Genomic DNA, 23,007 nt, shown 5'->3' with positions numbered 1-23,007 from the left:
GAATGACATCAAGTAGACTTTCCAGCTGGGGACACAGCTAACTTTAATACAACATGTCACACTATAACAGAAAGCACTGCAATGACCTTGGGGAGGAAGTGAGTTTTCCCCCCATTAGGTGTGTCTGGTCCCTCACCCATCCCCCACCCAGTATTCTCAAGCACAGAGAAGCAGACACAAGAACCTTCTCTCTGGCTCACACGGTCTTTTGCTCATCCAATTCTTCCCATTGCATGTCCTGGTTATAGTAGTTCCCTGGGACATTGTATTCTTTTCTGAATCCCCCGCCCTAAGCAGAGGGCTTGGAACCAGCGAGTACAGCAGATCTTTAAATAACATAGATTTGTTCAATGTCTTTTTGTTTTAACATTGATGAGAAGAAAAAAAAAATCAGTTCTCAGCTGTAGCCAATATGTGGCATTTGCCTGGCTTTCTTGTGGTGTCTTTGTTTGGCTTTGGTTTGTCTGTGTGGGTTTTCTCAAGGGGACTCCGATTTTCCCCCACATCCCAAAAATGTGCACATGTGGTGAATTGGCATGTTTACATTGCCCAGTCTGAGTGAATGTGTACGGGTGTGAGTGCACCCTGAAATGCAAGGGCATTCTGTCCAGTATGGGGTCTCGCTTTGCACCCTGAGCTACAGAGAGAGCCTCTGGCCACCTGGCCCTGAAATGGAATAAGAAAGTTGGAAAGTAATTATCTTCCTTGTTTTTATTAATCTTTCTTAAATGTACGCAGAGCTCACATTTATTTCAATGTTTAATATTAGAAGTGTTTAGGGTCTTTATTTAGAAATTTGGTGATGTTTTTGTGACCAGAAATGTGCCATACTTGACTCTTGTTTATACCTATTAATCTGTGGTAAATTTAGTTTTTTTATAGTGGTTTCACTTAAAGTTATAGTTTCCAAGAACCTATTGGAAGATGTTAAGTGAGGATTAACTGTACTCTATAAATAGTGAACTGAGTGAATTTGGGAAGGTGGGGAGAGTGTAGAAAAGGCAGGAGGAGAACACCAGGAGGAAGAAAGGAGACTTCGCTCTGAACTGCCTAGAAAAGAGTTCTAGGGAGCCAGGGCCAGTGAGCCTGGCAGTTGGCAACAAGAACCATGTGAAGTTGTCACCCCAATAAATTAAAAAAAAAGAAAGAAAGAAAGAAAGAAAAAAACCGTGAAGAACTCCCAGGCACATCAGACTTCCCTGCTCTGGGCGTGGCCTCTGAAGGGCGCAAGAGCTACAGAAAACAGCCGTCCAACAAGCTGATTGGGGAGACACTGCAGGGGCTGAGCAAAGGTACAGTGTGACCGCTCAAGTTTCATTTCTGGAGGAAACCACAGCCCTGTTGCAGCTGGCATTCTGTCGAGTCCCTCACGACCAGCGGGAGCGGAGCGCAGGGCACCAGAGAGAGGGAGGCAGAGGGACTCGGAACTTCCTGGGGAGCCTCGCCGACCTCTCCCCTGCACAGAAGGCAGTCGTCTGATGAGCCAGAGGTGTCTTCCTGGAACTGGGCACGGGACAGATTGGACGCCCTCAGGTGCTACAAGGGTGAGTCTGGGGGTCGTCCTGGGGCTCAGGGCAGAGGGGCTGCGGCCGATGCCTGGGCAGTGAGGGGAGGTGGGGGGGGGGAGTGACTCACTGACCTACTTCTTGGAACTCAGGAGCCAACTGGTTTCGTTTCCTCCTCTCTGATGGTGGAACTCCCTGTTTGAGATAGGTCTCTGCCTTCTGCCAGTGGAATGGGAGTGGGGATCACGGTGGAGGGGGCTTAGCGGGGAACTGGCTCCGAAGAACCGTGCAAGAAGCCCTAGACAGACGAACGCCAGGTTGTCTGTGGGGAAATTACCAAGATAGATGATTCCAATAATTGATGATAATGCCCTCTTCCTTTTCTGGGATCCATTTTAGGCACAAGGAGAGTAGTGTCACGTCAGAAAAGGGGTACCTCATACCTTTTTTTTTTTTTTTTGGAGAGGAGGAAATGGAATTAGATTATCTATGAATTTATATTGTTACTACAATTAAAATTTTTTCACTTTTAAAAATGGTAACTTCCCCCCCTCATTGTTTTGCTATAAGTAATATATGAACATATTCTTACTGGGGTTGTTAGCAGTTTTATATGTTATAAATAGCACCACAATGAAAATCTTTGTGTCCGTCTATCTGTGCACATAGAAGCTTTTTTATAGCATAAGTTCCTAGAAATTCACATTGTTGAGTCAAAGTATATATGTATTTATATTCCCTTTCATCTTTTTGATATCTTTATCATATACTTAATAAGCCCTAAGCAATTTTAGTTATTACAATTTTTAATATATTTTAATCTTATAGGTAAGTCCTCTTATTTATTTATTTTTAAAAAACTCCTGGTTATCCCCACTAATTTCATCTTTGAAATTAACTTTAGGATCATTTAGTTTCAATACCAAAGTATTCGATAAAACCACTGGGAGTTTTATCGAAATTGCATTAAATTGGGCTTAAATTTGGGAAGGATTGTCAGGTTTGTCATTTTTAATCCTCCCAGCCAGAAATATAACAGTTCTCTTCACTTCTTCAAGTTTTGTGTGATTTTTTTCATACCACGTCATCACTTTTCCTGTAAAATTTATTGTTTTACATTGTTACTTTCATGAGTGGGATATTTTCCTTATTATCTTTATTGATTAGTTATTGCTGAGGTACAGCTTTTTGATGAAGCTGGTAATAAGATAATTGGAGATTGAAGCTATGAAGTTGATCTTGTTGCATAAGGTTCCTTGAGCAACACTTTCACGTCTACTTCTGTCTCCAGTGGACCGGAGAAAAGTGTAAAGCCCATTGCCCTCACGAGTCCCAAGAAATGGCTTTGAAGGCATTTGCTTAGCAACTGACAATAGCTGGGTAGCCTGAGATCCATTAGGTCTTTTTAAGCCTGCTCTAATACCTGTTACTTCCCTTGCCGGATCAACATAACTTTAAGGCAACAAAAAACGAAAGCATATCAACTGTTGGCTAATTTGGTTTCACTTCAGCTTGTTTCTTTTTTTTTTTTTTTTTTTAATACTTAGACGTTTATCATTTATGTCCCTCTCACGGTGTGAACCCCGCGCCCCCCATCCACTATCCCTTTGATATCACACTGCTTGTTTCCTATTCATGCTTTAAAGCCAGATTTGGGTTTCCAGCCAATGACTTCTCCAAACTGTTATCTGATCTTTAAAATGGTGAAAATAGATATCCTATCTATTTCATTCAGCAGTTGAGACTAACTTTGTTTAAAAGTACTTTGGAAACTGTTTCCAAAGTCTTGTACTTACTTAAATGCAACTTCTCTGAACCTCAGAATCTTCATGTATAAAACAGTAAACTCATGGTGTATAGCACTTAGCATATAGTCTGTGAATAGAGAGATTTGTGATCACTGTCATCATTCATTATTAAACCCAGTTGCCTGTACTTGCAGCAAACATGATTCAAACTGGCTTAAACAATAAGGAAGGTTATTGGTTCATGAACCCTGTAATTGAGGAGCAGGATAGACTTCAGGGTCAGTTCAAACCTGTGGCTCAATGTTGTCATCAAGGACTCAGATTCCTCTTTTCTTTCCATCCTGCCATCCAAAGGGTAACCTCATTCCAAGGCTTTAGAATTGGGGCTCCAATCTTTCTCATTCGTATTCCAAGGAGAGAGAGAAAGAGTGATATGAAGAGTTAGAATATAACTGGGCTTAGGGGATCCAGGAATCTCCTCCGCACATCTTCCCCTCCACTCAAGTTAGCCCAGGTGCCCAGTTTTGAACCAATCACTGATGGCTTACATCAAGGTTTCTCAACCCTGCACCATTGACATTTTGGGCTGGCTAATTATTTGTTGCTGAAGGGCTGTACTATACACTGTAGCACCCTGACATCTACCCATCAGCACCCATCCCCCAGTTGTGGCAACCAAAATTGTCTTCAAACATTGCCGGAAGTCCCAGTAGGGCAATCACCTTCGATTGAGAACTGACTTAGATACATCAAAGTTTCACCTCCAGAACCAGGGATGGGGTCAGCTCCCCACAAACACATTGCTGAATGGGGGAGAAGCAGATAGCCACTGAAAATCTGGGCAGTAATAGGAAGTAGAGAAATGGAATGCTTCAAAGGCAACACAAATGTCTACTACAATTCCTCAGGCCTGGAAAATCCCTGGGTCTTTGGTGCAAATGCCTCTGAGGGGGGCAGCACTGGTAACTTGAAGTTTTACTGATGCATAGGCCAATGGAGGAGGCTAAAAAGTTTACAGCTTGCTAAAAAGACGACGGAGAGGTCTGGGTGAGGACTCAGGAGGCAGGGATGCTCAAACATTGGGAAAAGAGACAGAAAGGAAAATTTGAAATTGACAGAAGCCAACTTCTATTACAATCCTGAATATCCTTGGCCAACTGTGGCCGAGGTTACAAGTTGGAACTTCAGACACAATGTACAGTTGGCAGTATGTTTTATTTGACCCACACGGTGATGGGCTGCACAGTTTTTCAACCATTTTTTGACTTGGTTGCAAGATTTTAAATTGAGAGATTTAGCATAAAATTCCAGATTTCAGACTGTTTTTTCAAAACTAGAAGATTTTCCACCACTGGACTTTCTATCCTTGAAGAGTAACAGACAATAACTTGCTGGGTAACCCTTGCCTTCTTTAGACAGGGCCTGAGCTTTCCAACCCACCATCCTATAGTCACCACTATACTTTGGTGGGATATATTTGTTAGAGTAGGCTAAACTGATGTAACAAATAGGCCCCAAAATATAGTGGCTCAAATGCAATCAAAGTTGATTCCTCTCTCACTTAACAGTCCATGGCAGATGTTCCAGGTCTGTGAGCAGCCCTCCTCCAAGTGATGAGTCAGGGATCCAGGATTCCTCCTTCTTGGGACTCCACTACCCCTAGGGCTGCCATCCCCTGATGCATCCAGCTGATAGTGTGTAGAGGAGACAAACCTGCCTCAGCCTAACTAGAACATATCATATCCACTCACACCCCATTGACGAGAACTAGTCACATGGCCACATCAAGCCCCAAGGAAGGCTGAAAGATCCAGTCCTAGCTGGACCAACTCTTCCCAGCCACAACTCTCTTATTGTGGAACGTCAGAACAGATTTTGGTGGACAGCCAGCCATCTCTACCTTACATGACAATAGTGGGGAGACCTCTTCAGCCATTTAAATCACAGACACCGTTGAGGTTCCCTCAGCCCCATAGTAAATATTCAGGAGATTCTGGGACTTTAACAAATTCCATCAGTTTCTTCCAGGTATGGATAAATTGAAGGACATTATCTCCTTTGGCTGGCATATCTACAGACAATGTGAAGAGATGAAATACTGCGAGCAACAGTGTGAGCGTCTAAAGAACCGTGTCCGCTACCTGCTGGAGTGTCTACAAACGCTTCAGAACAAAGGAGAGAAAAACCTGCCCACCGAGATCACCAGCACTGTGGACCGTTTCCAGGCTGTCCTAAAGGACGCGAAGAAGAAGATAGATAAGTATAGCAATAAATCCAGTCTCCGTAAGTTTCTAACAGTAGGGAAGAACGAAAACCTCTTTGATGACATAAATGAGAATCTGAAACACGTCTGGGAGCAGCTCTCATTGCAGCTTCAAGCACATCAGTATGTGTATAGTTTAAGCACCAAAACAACAGCTTGCTGGCAAGAAGAAGATCAGCGGGATGCAGAGGAAGACTGGAGAGTCTTCCGAGGACTGAGTGGTAAGGTTTATTTGTATGTGTGTGTGTCCGGGGGGTGTAATTGGGTCAGTCTAGTCTCATTTTGATTTATCAGGAAGCAGGAAGGATGAAGAGGTTTGAGCAGGTGTTTATTCATGTGACTGAGACCTCCTAACATCCCTGGGCCCAGATATGGTAGAGGCTGGTGAAATCTCGGCAAACCAGAGTGGGAAACAGGGCCTGAGGCAGGAGGGGAATGATACTAATAAGTCCTCTTTGCCTCTTCATTCTCTCTTCAATGTGATACCTGGAATTTCAGAGGCTAATTCCTTCCAGCCTTTGTGTTTCTAGGACCTTCGGTTAATATGTAAATTACCCAGGAGGAAGAATTAACTGCCACTTAAGGACGGAAAAGGATGGATAGGGTCTGAGAAATGCATCATTAGGCAATTTCATCATTGTGAGAACATCAGACTGCACTTACACAAACCTAGATGGTCTAGCCTACTGCTCCTAGGCTCTGTGGTACAGCCTAGTGCTCCTAGGCTACAAGCCGATACAGCGTGTTACTGTACAAAACAACATGAGATCAAGCACAAGAGCAAACAATGCAGTCAAGAGACCAATAAACATGAGATTATGAGGCTGCTCCCGGCCTAACAACATACTGTTTTACAAGCAAACTTAAAAAAATTAAGTAGAAAGAGTACACTCTAACATAACAACAAAAAGCACAGTATAGTAAAGAAATACACCAGTAACATAGTCATTTCCTATCAAGTATTATGTACTTACATAATTGTATGTGCTATACTTTTATGTGACTGGCCGAGCAGTAGGTTTATTTAAACCAGCATCACCAGACACGTGAGAACTCTGTTGTGCTCTGACATCACTAGGCAATAGAAATTTTTCAGCTCCATTAGAATCTTATGGACCACCATTATATATGCAGTCTGTCATTGACCAAAACGTCATTATGAGGCATGTGACTGTATCTACTGTATGCCAGGCACAGTTCTAAGTGTTTGAGATTCAGTGCGGAGCAAAATAGACAAGATGTCTGCCTTCATGGAACATAAAGTCTACAGATAGAGAGCTAAGTATACAGTTTTATCTAAAGGCAATGAAAGTCATTAGCAGGGTAAGGAGACGAAAAGTGATAGTAGGTGCAGAGAGTGGTCAGCCTCTCCGACGGGTGACATTTGAATGGAGACCTTGAATAATGAGAAGGAGCAAGCCATATGAAGATGAGGGAGAGGAGCATTCCAGGCAGAGAAAGCAGAGAATGCAAAGACCCTGAGATGGGAATAAATGTGGCATGTGCAAGGAACAACCAGAAGGCCAGGATGGCTTTTGTGTGGTAGGCGAGGCAGAGAGAGTGGTACCAGATGAAAGTGGAGAAGTAGGCCAGAAAATACAGGAGCAAGGTCATGCAGGGCCGTGGAGGCGTGATAAGAAATGTAGATTTTATTCCAAGAGTCATAGGAGACCCTTGAAGGGGGTTTGTTATGCAGTCATGATTTGATTTGTATTAAAAGAAAGTCACTTGGGCTGCCATGTGGCAAATGGACTGTAGTGGTGTGTATTAGTCAGTTGCTGCACTAGTACTGCATAACAAACCATCCCAAACTCAGAGGCTTAACACACTAGTCAGTAATTCTCCTGCTCATAGATTGGTGGATCCATTGGAGTTTTTCTGATCTCAAGTGGGCTTGGCTGGGCTTGGCGCCAGGCAGCAGGTCCAATGTGGGTCTATTTAACATGTCTCATTCTGGAGCCAAGGCTGCAGGAGCAGTGAGTACCTGGACAACGTTCTTCTCATGGCAGAATTGCGAGTAGGCAAGCCCAATGGTGCCAGCGTGTTTCAAGCCTCTACTTTTATCACATCCACTAGCATCCAAAGTCATATGGCCAGGCCCAACATGAAGGGACAGGAAAGTACAGTATGCCCTCTGCGAGGCATGGCCAGGGTGTGACTGTATACTGCTACTACATAGGAGTGAAAAATTGGGGCCAATAATTCAATATATAGCAGGCGGCAAGAGTGAAAGTGTGAGCCCAGCTAGAAGACCACTTTAGAGACTTGGTGAGAGATGACAGTGGCTAGAACTACAGTGGCCCTTGAACTAGGAGGACTTAGAGAAGGACAAGGCTCTAAAGGGATGACTCATGGGCTAGGTTGGAATGGGGTATGACAGTGAAGCCAGGGCCACCAGAAACAAATGTGGCCTCTTTACCCCTTTTCAGATCCTGGCGCTATGAATTCCAAACCCTTCCCTCTTGTAAAGATTGTGGGTGGAGAGAGAGGAAGTGAGGAGAGGGTGAAGGACATTAAGGATCAACCTTCTGGGCGCTGGAGCCCACAGGAATAACTGTTCTGCCACCTTGATGTGGAGAACAGTCTCTCCCCATTTAGGTCAGCAGGAGACACTCAGACAGGACAAACCAGATCTGGAGGAGACCTGTGGGCAAAATGGGTCCATTTCTGGATAAGGGAAAATGAGGTACCTATAATCCCCCAAAAAACACCTGCTGCCACGGAGGAAGAGAATCAGGAATTGGGCTGGGACGGTGCGGAGGCTGAGCCAGCTGCCAGGCAGGATCGGGCCCCAGCCTTCCCCATATTCAGCGCTCATTGGTCCACTTCCTGGTGGAGGTGGGAGCCATGCTGGTCCCATTGAGTTGGAGGACAGGATTTACTTTCTGCTCTTGTTTTACATGTTTTAAAAACATTTTCATCAGGTAATACTTTTGCAGAGTACAAAATTCAAAAGGTCCACAAGGGCCTAGCGTGAGAAATAAATCTCCCTGTTACCTTTGACCTCAAGGGACCTGTTTCCTTCCCTAGACACAATCTCTCTTACCAGTTTTTTCTTGAATAAAACTTCCAGAGATGTAAGTATAAGTATTTTGTTGTCATTGTTACACAATCAGTAGCATCCTAAACACACTGTTCTGCTTCTTGCTTTTCTCATTAAATAATCTTGAATATTCTTCCACAGAAATTTCCATAGGGTTGTCTAGTATTCCTTGGTATACATGGACCAGGTATATTTAAGCAGCTCGCTACTGATGTACAGTTAAGTTGTGTCCAATTTTTCACAATTGTAAATAGTCCCACCTTGAGCATCTGTGTGTATATTTCAGGATATGTTTTGGAACAATTCCTAGAAACGGAATTATTGGGTCTAATTGCTGGGTCAAAGAGTACGGGCATTTTAAATTTTAATAGAGATTGCCAGATTGGCCCTCCACAGAGGTTATACAAATATCACTCCTTCCGATAATATATGAGATTGTTTTTCCATACTTTTCTCCATTAAAGATTTTCCGGTTTTAGCATGGAAGGTCCCGTGTCCCCAGAACTACTCAGTCCTGGGAAAACAGGAATGATTGGCCACCCTATATAGTTTTATCAATTTTTAAATGTATTTCTGAGTAATAAATAAGGATAGATTTGATTGTGCTATGGTTAAAAAACAAACAAACAATCAAACTCAGTGTCTTAAAGAAACAAAGTTTATTTGTTATTCAGGTAAAGTTCAGGGGACTCCCCAAGGTAGTTGTCCTCTTTCCAGGAACTTCCAGTGTTATGGCACTTTTCTGTTGACTCCAACTTCCCTGACGTCTCTTTCACTTCATTTCTAGGCCAAAGCAAGTCACAGGGCCATGCTTCAAGGCACTTCCTGTGTGCTCAGAAGTAGAAAGCTGAATATTCATGAGCAGTAGTAATTCTCACTGCAGTGAATATGATAGATAGAAAAAAATGGGATCTTGGTGTGCTTTTAATTAGTATTTCTATTTTTTGATTATTTGCTGCTCTTTTTCCTGCAGGAAGTGAGGAAAGTAGGGAAGCTCTACTGAAGCAATTGGAAATCATGGAACAAACCATCAAAATCGTGAGGCGCTGTGAGTTATCATGTGTCCTGTTGCTTCTGACTGCCCCCAAACTAGACGTCATTTGTTTACTAGGAACTCCAACCTGCCCCACCCCTACCTTTGTCCATCTTCTGGGCTGGGTGGCTGACAGCAGCCCTTAGGTTTGGGGATGTGCTCATGACTAGCCAGGCTTCTGTCCACGGAGTAGCATTTAAAGGGAACTTCTTGACCAGCAAGATATCTTCTAGCACCTATCAAAGTGATGAAAACTTCCTCTAGGTAGCATCAAAGCTTCAATTAATTTGCTGAATTTCCAAAAGGAAATTCAAATCAAATTAGAAATACTCATTCATCACTCACTTGACAAATCTGTGAGTATCTGCATTGTGCCAGAGTCCACGCATAGAGGAAAGTAAGCTGCAGAGAAAGACCTTGCCTTCTGGGAGCTCACAGCCATGGGGTAGAAGAAGGGAGAGGAAAGAGAGACATGTGAGTACGGCAATGGATTCACTGAGCTTGAATTCTGTATCTACTAGTACTGAAATGACTGGACAAGATGCTAAATGTTCAAGGGCCAAGCTGCGTGTCCGTAGGAATCGGGAGAACGCCAATATGAGAGTGAAGCATGGGGATTGAGGTTTCGGCTGGAGAGACAGACAAGATTTGAAGAGGAGGGAAAGGAAGTTCTGTTAACCCTCCAGCTCTGTCTCTACTGGTCACTCGGAGGCACTGGAACAGACTCTCCCCCAGGCTGAGTCAATCAGAAGCTCCAGGCCGGGCCAGCTTTGCTTCATGGCGGAGGGCTTCCCGTTCACATATTAAACTAAGACGCCTCTCCCTTAGGACACCTTCCTCACCTCATTGACTCTTTCGTTTTATTCATTGACTCTTTATTTCCTTCTTTCCTGTGGTCAGCCTTACAGAAATCCGTGAAGACGATCCCAGAATATCAAATCAAGGAGATAAAGAAGGAGGAGCTTTCAGAACCTAATTGGCTCCTGCTAAGGAAAAATGAATTCAGCACACTTTATAAAGGAAAATACCACCAATCTTCAGTGGCCATAAAAGTATTCAATAACCCCCAGGCCAAAAGCACTGGGTAAGTCGTTTTGTATAGTTCTCTATGTATCATTTCACTTCCTCTCTGTAACTCCCCAAGGAGAGAGGCATATTGTCTCCATTTTAAAGTGTGGCAAACATGGGCCTCAAAGGGTATGACTTGCTCTCCACTCTAGGCTTAAACACATATTTTCTAACCTCAGTTCTAGAAACTTCTCTCTTTTATTCATGTATTTAGATATTTTAAAAATTGTATTCCTTTCAGTTCCCTATCACCTCCACAGACAATAAAGTGTGTTTTGTTTAAATGAGAGCTTGCAAAATGTACGTTGTTATTATACTCGTGCACATTTTTAATTTTCACAAATGATAATATTATATGTCTGTTGCCTACTTTTCTTACCCTTTTCACTCAACATCATCGAATATGTCTTGCACTTGTAGCCCTTTCCTTCTGACTGCTGCCTGTGGTGTACATCCACATTTTACCTATTTTTCCAGGGATGGAACTCGATCTAATATTTTCAACTTTCTCCCACCACCAACGCCGCCGCCCTAAGAACCCCTTTGTGGATCTGTAGGAGAACTTCTTGGGGCTGTATTGCTAGGAGAGGAATTGACGGGTCGAAGGATATACATGTATGGAATTGGCTAAGTTCTACCAGATAACTCTTCAGAATGGCTTGTATATGCCTATACTCCCTCCAGCAATGTGTGACAGCTCTATAGTTACATATTTCCCTTGGTATTAGCCAGCTTTCTAATGTTTTCATCCTTTAGGTCAGGGGTGTCCAAACTTTTTTCAACCTTTTTTACCAAGGGCCATATGCAGTAAAATACACAAAGAGCTGGGCCACTCACTCGAGGTGAAGTACATATTGCCTCACCTGGTTTATTTAAGTAAACTAAATATATTTTTGGAATTTGCTGCAGGCCAATTAACAATGGATTGCAGGCCGCAGTTGGCCTGCAGTTGGCCCGCAATTGGCCCGCGGGCCGAAGTTTGGACATCCCTGCTTTAGGTTATAAAGTAATACCTGATAGTTGTTTTAATTTACATTTCTGTTTCCTAATGAATTCGAACATTTATTCCTATGACTTTTAGCTATTTGGGTTTCCACTTCTCTGTATTGCCTGTTCATGTCCTCTGCCCTTTGTTCTGTCCCAGTTTCTGTTTTGGTTTTGTTGGTTTGTAGAAGATCCTTGTATATTGTGGAAATTAATTGTTTCTCAGGTTTAGATATTACAAAGGTCTTTTCTCATCACATTTTCTATAATTTTGTCTCTGGTGTCCATCGTCAGACATCTTAAATTTTGATGTAATGAAATCCACCCAAATTTTACATTAATATTTGTGCTCTTGAGGGCCCTTCTACACCCTGAGTAGGCAAAGTTATTCTCGATTTTCTTCTATTAACTTCATAGTTTTATTTTCCACATTTAGGCTTTAATTCCTCTTGTAACCCACCTTTGTTTGTGATATCATGTAGGGCCTAGTTTTATTTTTATCCTCAGACTGAGTCCATTTTTTCTACACTGTCTATCACCTGTTCCCGTTGATCTGACTCTGATCTCTCTAATCTGTTCCACTGGTCCATTTGTCTGTCTTTGCACTGATGACACTGTATTTTGTTTTGTTTTTATTATGCCTTTGTAGTAATTCTCAATATGTAGTAAGGCATCTCCCTCCTCTTGACTCTTATTTCTCAGGCTGACTCAGCTAAATAAATATCAGAGGAAGATTTATCACATTTTTCAACATATACATTGAGATTTGGATTAGGATAACCTTTTTTTTAACAACTTTATTGAAATATCATTTACATACCCTAAGATGCTCCTATTAAAATGTATGATTTAATGGCTTTTAATATATTTACAAAGTTGTGCAACCGTTGCCACAATATGAATTTTAGAACATTTTCATCGTCCCAGAAATAAACCCTATACCCAGTCACTCCCCATACGCTCCCACCCCCACCATCTCTAGCCCTAGGCAACTACTAATCTACTTTCTGTCTCTATGGATTTATGTGTTCTGGACATTTCATATAAATGGAATAGAACAATATATGACCTTTTGTCTCTGGCTCCTTTCACTTAGCATGATATTTATTTTCAAGGTTATATTTATTTATATTTGTAGCATGTATTGTACATGCTAATTCTGCTGCCAAATACATCTGAGGGGCTCCAGACACTGTCATCCACAGCCAAGCTCATCACAGCAGCCTTTCTCACCCCAAGAGATGCTGACAATCCCTCATGCCCCACACAGACACAGACGGTCACCAAATGAAATGTTCTCGTAGGGAACTTCCAGTCCTGAAATCCTAATTGTCCCTTTTATCCTCATAGAATGGTGAGGGAAATTTTCAATAATGAGATCAGAACCATGAAGAAATTTGATTCTCCCAACATCCTGCGTATATTTGGGATTTGCATTGATGAAACTGGTAAGGAGTGCTCTGGGTTTGGTCCTTCTTTTGGTGGTCTGTCATATGGCTTCTGTATTATAATGCATTGCATTTTTAAAGAATAGCTGAACAGTGGAATCCATACAGTGTTATTATTACTATTAATGTTAATTTTTTTACATCCCAAGGTACAGGTTTCTATGTTCTTTCCGGAGAGGTGGGCTTGAATTTGTCTTCAGTGCAAGGGCTGGTTTGCACGAATGTGGCCACATCTTCTCCTGCCAGCCCCCTGGGAACCCGGGAGGAGGGTGGGGCAGGTTCAGATGTTGCCCTGAGTAATGGGTGTGTTTTGTTGCTATAAAACATCATCAAGCTGACGGACTTGAACAAGGAATCTACCCTTGACCATCATTAGTGTAGATCAAACCTAAACACTAAGTTAACCCGTCCCTTTACCAAGAACCTCACATATCAGGTTCTTTTCAATTTTAATTTTTTAATGTGGCTGCATTTTATCTCATAGCATGGCCTCTCTTGCGGGTTATGTTTTTTGTGCTTTTGCCAACAGAGAGGACAGAGCAGCTCCTGTCTTATCCCCTCTGGAAGTTTCTCCACAGCCTCAGGCAACTAAAGGAAAACTTCCAGTGACATTTGTTCTCCTGGGTGGTAGCCAAAGTGACTGACTCACTCTGTGTGTGGGTTCTTGCATCTCAGGCCCATGACCAGACACCTCCACTTCTGGTCTGAGCTCCCTTCCCCAGCCCATGCAGTCTGTGTGTTATTTACTCCTTCCACACATATTTACTAACCTCCTTGTGAACACTATATGAACAAAATAGATCCTGCCTTCTAGGGGCTTACAGGTGAGTGGAGGAGACATTACTCAAATAACTAAGAGAAAAATAGAATTTTAACATGCCAAATACCGTGGAGTAGAGGTATGGAAACTCTGCAGGTATTTGACCCATTCATGGAGGAGCAAACTGAGTGAGATGGGGGTGGAGGGTTGAGAGGGCTGGAAATAGCAGAGCCGAGTCTTTCTCATAGAGAAAGGGGGAGATGGGCAGCAGAGTCGGACCTCTGAGTGGCGCTGATCTTCAGTGTTTGACTCCTTTCCATCAGTGACCCCACCTCAGTTCTCTATCGTCATGGAGTACTGTGAGCTCGGGACCCTGAGGGAACTGCTCGATAGGCAAAAGGACCTAGAAATCTCTGAGCGTATCATCCTGGTCTTGGGAGCAGCCAAAGGCTTGTACAGGTACCATATGGGGTGAAAGAGTGCCAAGAAGAATGGAATGAGTCTGTCTCCCCTACTGATAATCCCAGAGATGATGAGGGAACAGGCCGGAAGCCCCAGATAATCTCCCCTTCCATACATTATTTTACTACTTGTTCTGATTCTGACACTTTAGACAAGAGGAGGAAGGGAGGCTTAAGCCAGTGACTACCAGCTCACAGAATTGAGGGCTGAATTTAACGTCCAGGCCACTCCTGTAAAATTGGACAGAACTTACCCTTAAGGTTGTCAGATTTAGCAAATAAAAATACAAGATGCCCAGTTCAATTTGAATTTCAGAGAGGCAATTATGATTTTTTTTTTTTTTAGTATAAGTATATCCCAAATGTTACAAAACATACTTTTACTGAAATTTCAGATATACAGAATTTCAAGGAAACAAGTAAAATTTTAGTAGAAGTATGTCCTATGCAATTTGGGGACATACTTATACTAAACTAAAAAAAAGTCATTGATTATCTAAGCTTCAAAATCAACTGGGTGTCCTGTGTTTTACTTGGCAACTCTCCTCACTCTCACATGCAGTCTAGGGTTTCTTTAACTCAAGTGTCCCCAAAGGTCATTCATTCACAGACCACCTTCATGGCTTTTACCATATCCACAGTTCTGCCAGTGTTATTATTATTATTCTTTAAATTAGCTCATTTTTAAAAACCTAAAGAAAGTAAAAGAACACTTGCTATTACTTTCATAAATCAGATACCAGAATCACTTGCCACAAATAAGTGACCATAAATAAAACCAAAACAGTGTTGTTAAATTCTGTCTGGGTGATACCAAAAGGTTTATAATTCAGACCCACATTTTGTTTGTACAAAGGAGATATTAGCAGGTTTAGAGAGGTAGTAAAGACACCTGACACAAAACTGAGACCTTCTCTTTGATGTAATCAGAAAGACTGAAACAAATTGAACGGAGAATAACTTTCTTATGTCATCTTGCATACCACTTATCCCATACTTTTGGAAATACTGCCTTAGCTATTTATTATATATATATAATAATTGAGTTATTAATAACTAGTAATTAATGTTAACACCCTACACTAGTGGATTTTGTGAGAAGTAATCTCGGACTGTAGGAGATGCTGTTAGTGCCCCATCCAGATGGCCTCTGATCCTTTTTACCAGCTCTGCATACACTTCCCCGACTCAGCATACTTCGCTGCTCACAGCTCACAGCTGCCATCTGCAGAGGAATACCCATGGGCACTGGCGCCCCTTCTCACAGATAGATAGCTAAGTGTCCCTGTCCCACCCCCTCATCTCATCTCTCCATGGATTGGTACCCATGAGGACGGCATGGAACTCATGAGCATCATTGTCCCAGTAATGACTAGCAAGCCTCCTAGAAGCCTGTGAAGAGGTCACTAATGCTCTCTGCCTCTGGTCATGTCAGGATGCACCACTCAGAAAAACCCGAACTCCACAGAAACATCAGCAGCACAAGCTTCCTGGTAACTGAAGGCTACCACGTGAAGGTGAGTGTGGCCTTTCAGGGGACTCTTGGAGTTCAACTTGTGTGACTGTTTGGGAGACGGACACCTGTTTCCCAGAAGCGCTGTGCCTACTTGTTCTCTGCCTTAACCTTAGGACTGAACTCAATGCTTTCCCTGCCTGGGCAGCTTTCCGTGTGCCAAGCACAGGACAGACTCAATCCTGCCTGCTGTTGTGATGACCGATTTCCCTCCTTGCCAACTTAGCAGGGTTGAGCTAACAGTCATTTCCCCTTAGATGCCTGGACACTGCTTCTACATCCCTCCAGCACCCATCAGGAGGTTTTCTTAGGTCCAACTAGGCATTCAGACTCACAGGACTGTCACAGGCCACCCTTGGCATTTGGAGTCACTCAGAAGGGCATCATGCAGGAAATACAGTTTTCCAGCAGGGCAGCGTCAAATCCTTCTCTCCAGTGAGGGTCCCCACAGCTGTCCCCACAGTCATCCAGGAGATATTCTCTTTGCCCTGCTAGAGAAAGAGGCTCCTCTGAGGTGGGGGTGGGGCCCTCCTACTTGAGAAGCCTCAGGACCCACAAGAGTCAATATTCTCTTGTACCTATTCTGCAGGCCTGCCTTCATGCTCCACAAGGGCCATGCCAGCTATGAGTCACCACCAATCCCAGCATCCCTATCTGCTCTTTATAGTCTTCATATCCCCCACCCCCTCATCTGTGGACCCTGTTTGTCCATGGGACTCCCTTGGCTGGAACTTGGGAACCTGCCAGCTGCTGAGTGGAGGCTGCCGAAGATGAGAATGACTTCCCTAGTTCACAGTTTATTTGGAATTAGACAGTCTCACGGGGATTTCACTCCCAGAAAGAACAAAAAGGAGACCCTCCTAGACTCCCCACCCATGGTCAGCCCATATTAAAATTGATGCCCAGCCTAAAAAAAAAAAAAAAAGCAATTTACCAATCAGCGGTCATGTTTTATCATTAGCAATGTTGTTGAGGAGTATAGGTGACAGCCCGCCTTTATCAGGCAGCGGCACTAAAACATTTACCTGAAACTCAGGTCCTCATACGGAAGAGGAAAGGGCTTTTTGTTAACTCAGTGTCCACAGTTCCCAAATGCTAAAAGAATATTTTCTTTGCATAGGTGACTTTCTTTCTTCCCACCTTATGAGTACCAGGGACAGCCTTCCAATAACAGGGGACGGGTCCGTTCTGCCTTTCAGGTGCCTTTTCTCCTCTTTGGTGTGACATAAGGAGGCCCAGAGCACCAAGTCTACACCACTCATGTGCTTTCAGCATTTCGTTTCTGGTAGCTGCCAGATGTCAGAGGCTGTCACTGTTCAATAAACATGTAATGAAAAGGGGCTGTGCCCTCTAAGTGTCTTCTCCTTTTCCTGTGCTTGCCCCTAGATTTGGGTATCTGGCCGAGCTTGGGGCTAGCAGCCCCCTGCACACTGATGGAGTTAGTGGAAGGTGGTGCATAGGGCAAGGAGAATATACGTACACCCCTGTTAATTGGTGCTGTGGCTTCTTTAAGAGCATGGTGTGGGCCATGCAGGGTCAGTGGAGTAACTCACCGTTGTCATGTAAAATCCAAAGGAACAGGCTGGCCATACTACAGGATCAGACAGAACAGGATATGGCCTCACGTCAATTTTTTCATCTGCTTCTGAGAGAAAGCAAGCTCTGTGGTGGCCCCATGTACTCCTGTCCACCCTCACTTAGTGAAGTTGGGTCCTCAACTGAGAAAGCCCTGTATCTAACATAGTAATACTAGAACAACTACAACTTCTCAGGCCTTACTGGTGCTTTATAACTGTTACCTCAAGTCATCCTCATTGCCCCATTTTACAGAGAAGAAACCTCTGTGTGTCTCCTGGTCGATGCACTATAATACCAGCCAGGAGAGTAGCCACGCAGACAGAAGACGCCACTTGAAATACATCCCAAATGTAAAAGACCTTCGCCCCCCACTGTTGTGCCCCCCCCACTCCCAACCCAAGATCATGCTGTTTCCTTCTGCCTCTAATTCCCCTTTCCATCTAGCTTGCAGGATTTGAGTTGAGCAAAACACAGACATCCATCAGTCGAGAAACTAAGGGGAAAGAAGCAGAGAGAGTGAGACCCACGGCATACATCTCACCTCAGAAACTGGAAAATGTGTATAATAGCTATGACATACAAGCTGAAATCTACAGGTATGTTCATGTTCACACACAGATTCTAACTCAGGTGAACAGGACAGGAAGGTCCAAGTCAAACAGCACATCCAAGAACCATCATTACTCTGTTGAGTGGAATTCGGTGGTAATCAGAAAATTCACTGAGGTTTCTAGAAATGGTTAGAGAGGCATGGGAAAAGGAAAACTTGTTATTGTTGTTCAGTTTCTTGGTTTTCTTTTAGCTTTGGAATTGTCCTCTGGGAAATTGCCACTGGGAAGATCCCGTTTGAAGGTAACCAGTTTGCAGGCTGGCTCAGATGGCCCTGAGATCGGGTCCCCTTCCAATAGGCTAGAAAGTCCCCCTCAGTGCTGTCCTGGGTGCTTTGGTCTCCATTGTTGTGGGCGTTGCCTGGGCTGGTCAGTGGAGTCTGTTTTCTTTAATACTCAAATCCCTAGTGCTGATGCCAGCCCTCAGCATCCAGACAGGTGTGTGAGTGTCGGAGCAATAGTTAAAGCTCCCATCCTATTGTTCCCATGGCAGGCTGTAATTCTGAGACGATTTATCAGCTGGTGGCTGTGGACCGGCACCAGGAGCCACTCGGTGAAGATTGCCCTCCTCAGTTGCAGGAGATCATTGATGATTGCCGGGCATATGAGCCTGACAGGCGGCCCTCTGTTAACGGTAGGTCTTCTCTGGTCTAAAGAGGATGAGTCACACCTGTTATCTCACGTTTGTGAAACATTTCCTTTGTAGTTCACAAGTAGAGGTGATTTTCCCCTCAGGGGACATTTGGCAATGTCTAAAGAAATTTTTGGTTGTCACAACTCTGGGGAGGTGGGATGGGATGGGGTGTGCTACTGGCATGTAGTAGACAGATGTTACTCGACATCCTGCAATGCACAGGACAGCCCCTGCCACAGTTGTCCAGCCTGCATATCCATAGTGCAGGAGAACAGAAACCCTGTGCTAGGGGCACTGTTTAGTTTAAAGTGGGTTGGGAAGGGAAATTACTCCAGCCTGAATTCTTTCTCTCTCTTCTTCCTCCGTCCCTCCCTCCTCCTCCATCTCCCCCTCCACCTCTCCGTCTCCCTTTTTCCTTCCCTCCCCCTTCTTTCCTCCCTCCTTCCCTCTCTCTCTTCTCTCTTTTTTAATTTTGTTTTTAACTTTCTGGCCTTTTGTCTATCTTTCTTCCTCCCCTTCTCCCTCCCTCCTTGCCTCTCTCCTTCTCTCCCATCTTTCCTTTTCCAGGCTGCCTTAAAACCCAGGGTCCACCTGGTGTTAGAGAATCAAATACCTGAGATTAGCTCATGCTAAGATATGAGTTTACCTCTCCCACAAGCTACTTGTATTTAAAAAGTTGACCAAGTAAGAGGGAACTTCATATGACAAAGGCATGAATGCAGACGGTGGTTTAGGCTCCAGCCAGACAAAGGGGAATGCAGTTTCTACACTACACAGTGGTGTGCAAATGTTTTTGTGTTTCTAGCTTGGCTCTAATCTCCCTGCTCTTATCTAACTTTCTGTTCATTCATTCACAGAAATCTTAGAGAAACTGTCTGTATTTTACAAAGATGTGGACTGCAACTGAAAGCAAAAGATCCTTGGGCAAGAAGCTGGAAGAGGTGCGATCTGGGCATCTTTCTCTCTCCAATCCTTTGGCATGTAGTTATGATGGGTGCAGGGAGGCAGAACTTCTTTGTTACAAATAGAAAACAGTTCCAGTCATACAGAGCATATCCCACTCCAAATGATATTGTCAAAAATACACCTCGGATAGTAACTGTGATAGATGTTTTACAAAAACGTGTCTCTCTCTCTCTTCAAACCGCTATGACTTTGCAGCTCCTCCCATGAAGAAGTGGAGTCTACACAGGACACTAACATACTATTGTATGTCAGTTATACTTCAACTGAGAAAAAAAAAGAGAAATACTCTCTCCTGCAAACTGAAATGTTTACAGATGATGAAGTTTTATATCTGAGGTTTGATTCAAAATAACCCAGGGGAGAGGGGAATAGTTATAGATAAAGAAAAAGATAAAATAAGGTTAGCCATGAGTTGGTAACTGTTGAATCTGGATGATGGACACATCGTGCTTCATGTGCTCTCCTTTTCTGAATATGCTTTAAACTTTTCACAATAAAATGATTTTTAAAAGAAAAAAAGAAGTGGAGTCTACTTCCCCACCATTTGAATCTGGGCTGGCATTGTGACTGGCTTTGGCCAATAAAATATAGACGTGCCGGTTCCAAGCCTAGGCTTCAAGAGGCTTTACAAACTCCCACTTCCTCTCTTAGAACCCTATCCAGGCATGAACAAGCTGGGCTAGTGTGCTGGAAAATGAGAGACCACATGGAGCAGAGACAACCTGTCCCAGTTGAGATCATACTAGACCAGCCAGCCCAGCAGCTGACCCAGTCACAGGTGATTCCAATCAAGACCAGAACAACCACGCAACTGAGCCAGACCAAATTGCCCATTCACAAAATCATGATCTAAATTAACTATTGCTGTCTTAAGCCACTAAGTTTTGTGCTGATTTGTTACACAATGGTAGTAACTAAGCAAACACTGTTTAATCCTTCCTCTTGCCCATTGAACTAAGTACAAACTCCTCATTTGGGATAGATACCTATGGCCTTCTATCTCTAACCCCCAATCTGACTTCCAGTATCAAGTTCCCGAGTTTTCCTACCAGAGATTGCAAATACCCATATTGTCTAGAAAGGAATCTAAATGAGTGAACTGAGTCTGCAGGGGACTTCAGTGAACATATGAGCCTCGCTAAAGACAGCCTTCACTCAGCTCCAGCCTATTTTTGTCATGTAGGAATGATGTCCCAATGTTTCCAGAGCTTTCCATTTTGTCAAAACAGGCTGGAAATTCAGATTTTCTGTAAATTGTCCATATTTTTAAAGGTGGGCAGCTCATCCAAAATTATTTTAATGCCATATAAGGCAAACAAAATATGTTAGTCTAGGAACCCCCAGATTTTAATCTCCGCCAGACTCAAATCCGTGTCTCCTGCACATGGCCCTTTTGTTCTGAATTTTTACACCTTTGCTTATGGTGTGTGCTTTAGCTAGGATACACTAATCCTGACCTCTAAATATTTCTTCCCACCCCCCAGACTCATCCCAAATTATTGAACAGCAAACATGCTGGGCATTGTTCCAATCACTGAGGAAGACAAAAATAAAAAAAATACATTTGGAGTTTGTATTCTAGTAATCTTTGGGGAATAAAATTATGACTGATTTCTATTCCTTTTTATCTTTTACTTATTCTTTTTAAAACACCTAGGATATGTTTCCTTTTATAAATAAAAAATGTAGAATAAAATGGACAGGTCAAGCATTTTAAATGATTCTTTTCTAGAGCTTTTCATTAGGTTCTACCCTTTTCATGTTTAAAATCTTTTGTTATCTTTTACTATAGGATTTAAGAAATGAAAATTCTCCCTTGCAGATAATTATTCACACTCTGGCAGACCTACAGGCAGAGGTGGATTTCCTATGAAACTAATTAAAGCTCAATCTTCAGGGCCCCTCACTTTGCACAGGATATTTTTCAAGGCCCTGTACTTAATTTTTCCCCCAACATTTATTTGTGAAAAAATTTAAATACACAGGAAGTCAGTAGAATTATACTCAACACCTATATACCCATCACCTAAGTTCTACAACTAATGATTTACTATATTTTTATCGCATTCTTATCCATCTATCCATGTCTCTTTCTACTCATTAATCCATCCTAATTTTTTATGCATTTAAAAGAAAATTTCAAACATCAGTACACTTCATCTCTAAACACTTCAGCATTTATACTAAACTGAAATTTAATATTTGTTTATAGGGTCTTTTTGGGAGGATGGGCAGGTAACATTTCCATGTTGTGAAATGTACAAATCTTAAATATACCGTTCAGTGAGTTTTGACAACTGCATGTATATGAGTAACCCAAACCCCCATCAACATATTGAACATCATCATCATCCACCAGAAAGTTCTATTACGCCCTTACAATCAATCAATCCCTTTCCTCACTCCTGTTCCACAATTCTGATTTTTAACAGTATTTTTGAGGTATTATTGTCACACAATAAACTACACGTCTAAAGTATGTAATTTGATAAGTTTTGATGTATATATACACCACGATCAAGATAATGAGCATATCCATCATCTCCCAAAGTTTCCTCAAGCTCCTTTGTCATCACTCCCTTCCACTCTGATTGGTCATTATGGAGCAGTTTTGATTGGACAGGGCAGGTCTTAGGAACTCCCTTCTAACTGTTGATTCAGAAGGCCTTAAACAAGCAGGGCATAGTGCTGGAAGCCTTTCCTGGTATTCAGAGTACTGAGAAGGCCCTGTTAGCAAATGGCTGTTGGGCTCTTATTATTTATAAAATTTGGGCCCTCAGTTGACCGTGGGAGTCCATCTTGGCAGATAAATTCTTTCTAAAGATTCACATCAAATGAATGTTCTCAAGATCCACAATCCAATAGGAAGTTTGGGGTTTAAGTAACACCCACAGAATTGGCTTTTTCACCCCTAAAATGGAAAATAGCCAACCGGTCCCTTTAGCTACATATAACTTTTGGAAGTTATACATTTCTGGCTATACATTTCTGGCTTTGGTTTTTTCTTTGTCTCCTATCTAGTAAATATGGGTACTGGGTTGATCATGAATGAATATACTTTCAGAACCATTTAGAAACATTCTGCCTACTTTTCAGTAAGTATTGTGTTGTCCAAATTTCTTTTACCATGTGATGTACCATGTTTCCCAAAAAATAAGACCTAGCCGGACAATCAGCTCTAATGTGTCTTTGGAGCAAAAATTAATATAAGATCAGGTATTATATTACATTATATTATATTAAAGACCTGGTATTATAGTAAAATAAGACTGGTCTTATATTAATTTTTGCTCCAAAAGATGCATTATAGCTCATTGTCCGGCTAGGTCTTATTTTTGGGAAAACACGGTATTACCTATTTTTTAATTTAAGAAATTTTCAAAGAATACTAAGTA

General features: G+C 42.6%; 1 protein-coding gene across 2 annotated transcripts; it reads left to right on the top strand.

Annotated features, from left to right (window-relative positions):
• Positions 1-1,221: 1,221 nt before the first annotated feature.
• MLKL (mixed lineage kinase domain like pseudokinase) lies at positions 1,222-20,119 on the top strand. 2 transcript variants are annotated; one of them, XM_081031826.1, is made up of 11 exons: positions 1,222-1,544; positions 5,272-5,737; positions 9,533-9,607; positions 10,493-10,676; positions 12,995-13,092; positions 14,176-14,311; positions 15,749-15,830; positions 17,849-18,000; positions 18,207-18,256; positions 18,506-18,646; positions 19,504-20,119. In XM_081031826.1, the coding sequence occupies exons 1-11, from the start codon at positions 1,479-1,481 to the stop codon at positions 19,551-19,553; spliced, it is 1,500 nt and encodes a 499-aa protein (XP_080887952.1). In that variant the 5' UTR covers positions 1,222-1,478; the 3' UTR covers positions 19,554-20,119. The 2 variants fall into 2 exon arrangements, with proteins under 2 accessions (XP_080887952.1, XP_080887953.1); XM_081031827.1 differs by having other exon boundaries at positions 1,236-1,544; positions 5,282-5,737.
• The last annotated feature ends 2,888 nt before the right edge of the window (positions 20,120-23,007 follow it).

Source organism: Rhinolophus hipposideros (assembly GCF_964194185.1).
Source record: "Rhinolophus hipposideros genome assembly, chromosome: 21".
NCBI classification, from domain to species: Eukaryota; Metazoa; Chordata; class Mammalia; order Chiroptera; family Rhinolophidae; genus Rhinolophus; species Rhinolophus hipposideros.
Note: the sequence above shows the minus strand (reverse complement) of the source record. Positions and strands in the feature narration are given on the sequence as shown.

Coding starts and splice junctions, on each gene's coding strand:
- MLKL (XM_081031826.1), top strand. CDS start 1,479: ATGAGCCAGAGGTGTCTTCCTGGAACTGGGCACGGGACAGATTGGACG. Junction 10,677..12,994: donor CCCCAGGCCAAAAGCACTGG/GTAAGTCGTTTT, acceptor TTATCCTCATAG/AATGGTGAGGGAAATTTTCA. Junction 15,831..17,848: donor CTGAAGGCTACCACGTGAAG/GTGAGTGTGGCC, acceptor CTTTCCATCTAG/CTTGCAGGATTTGAGTTGAG.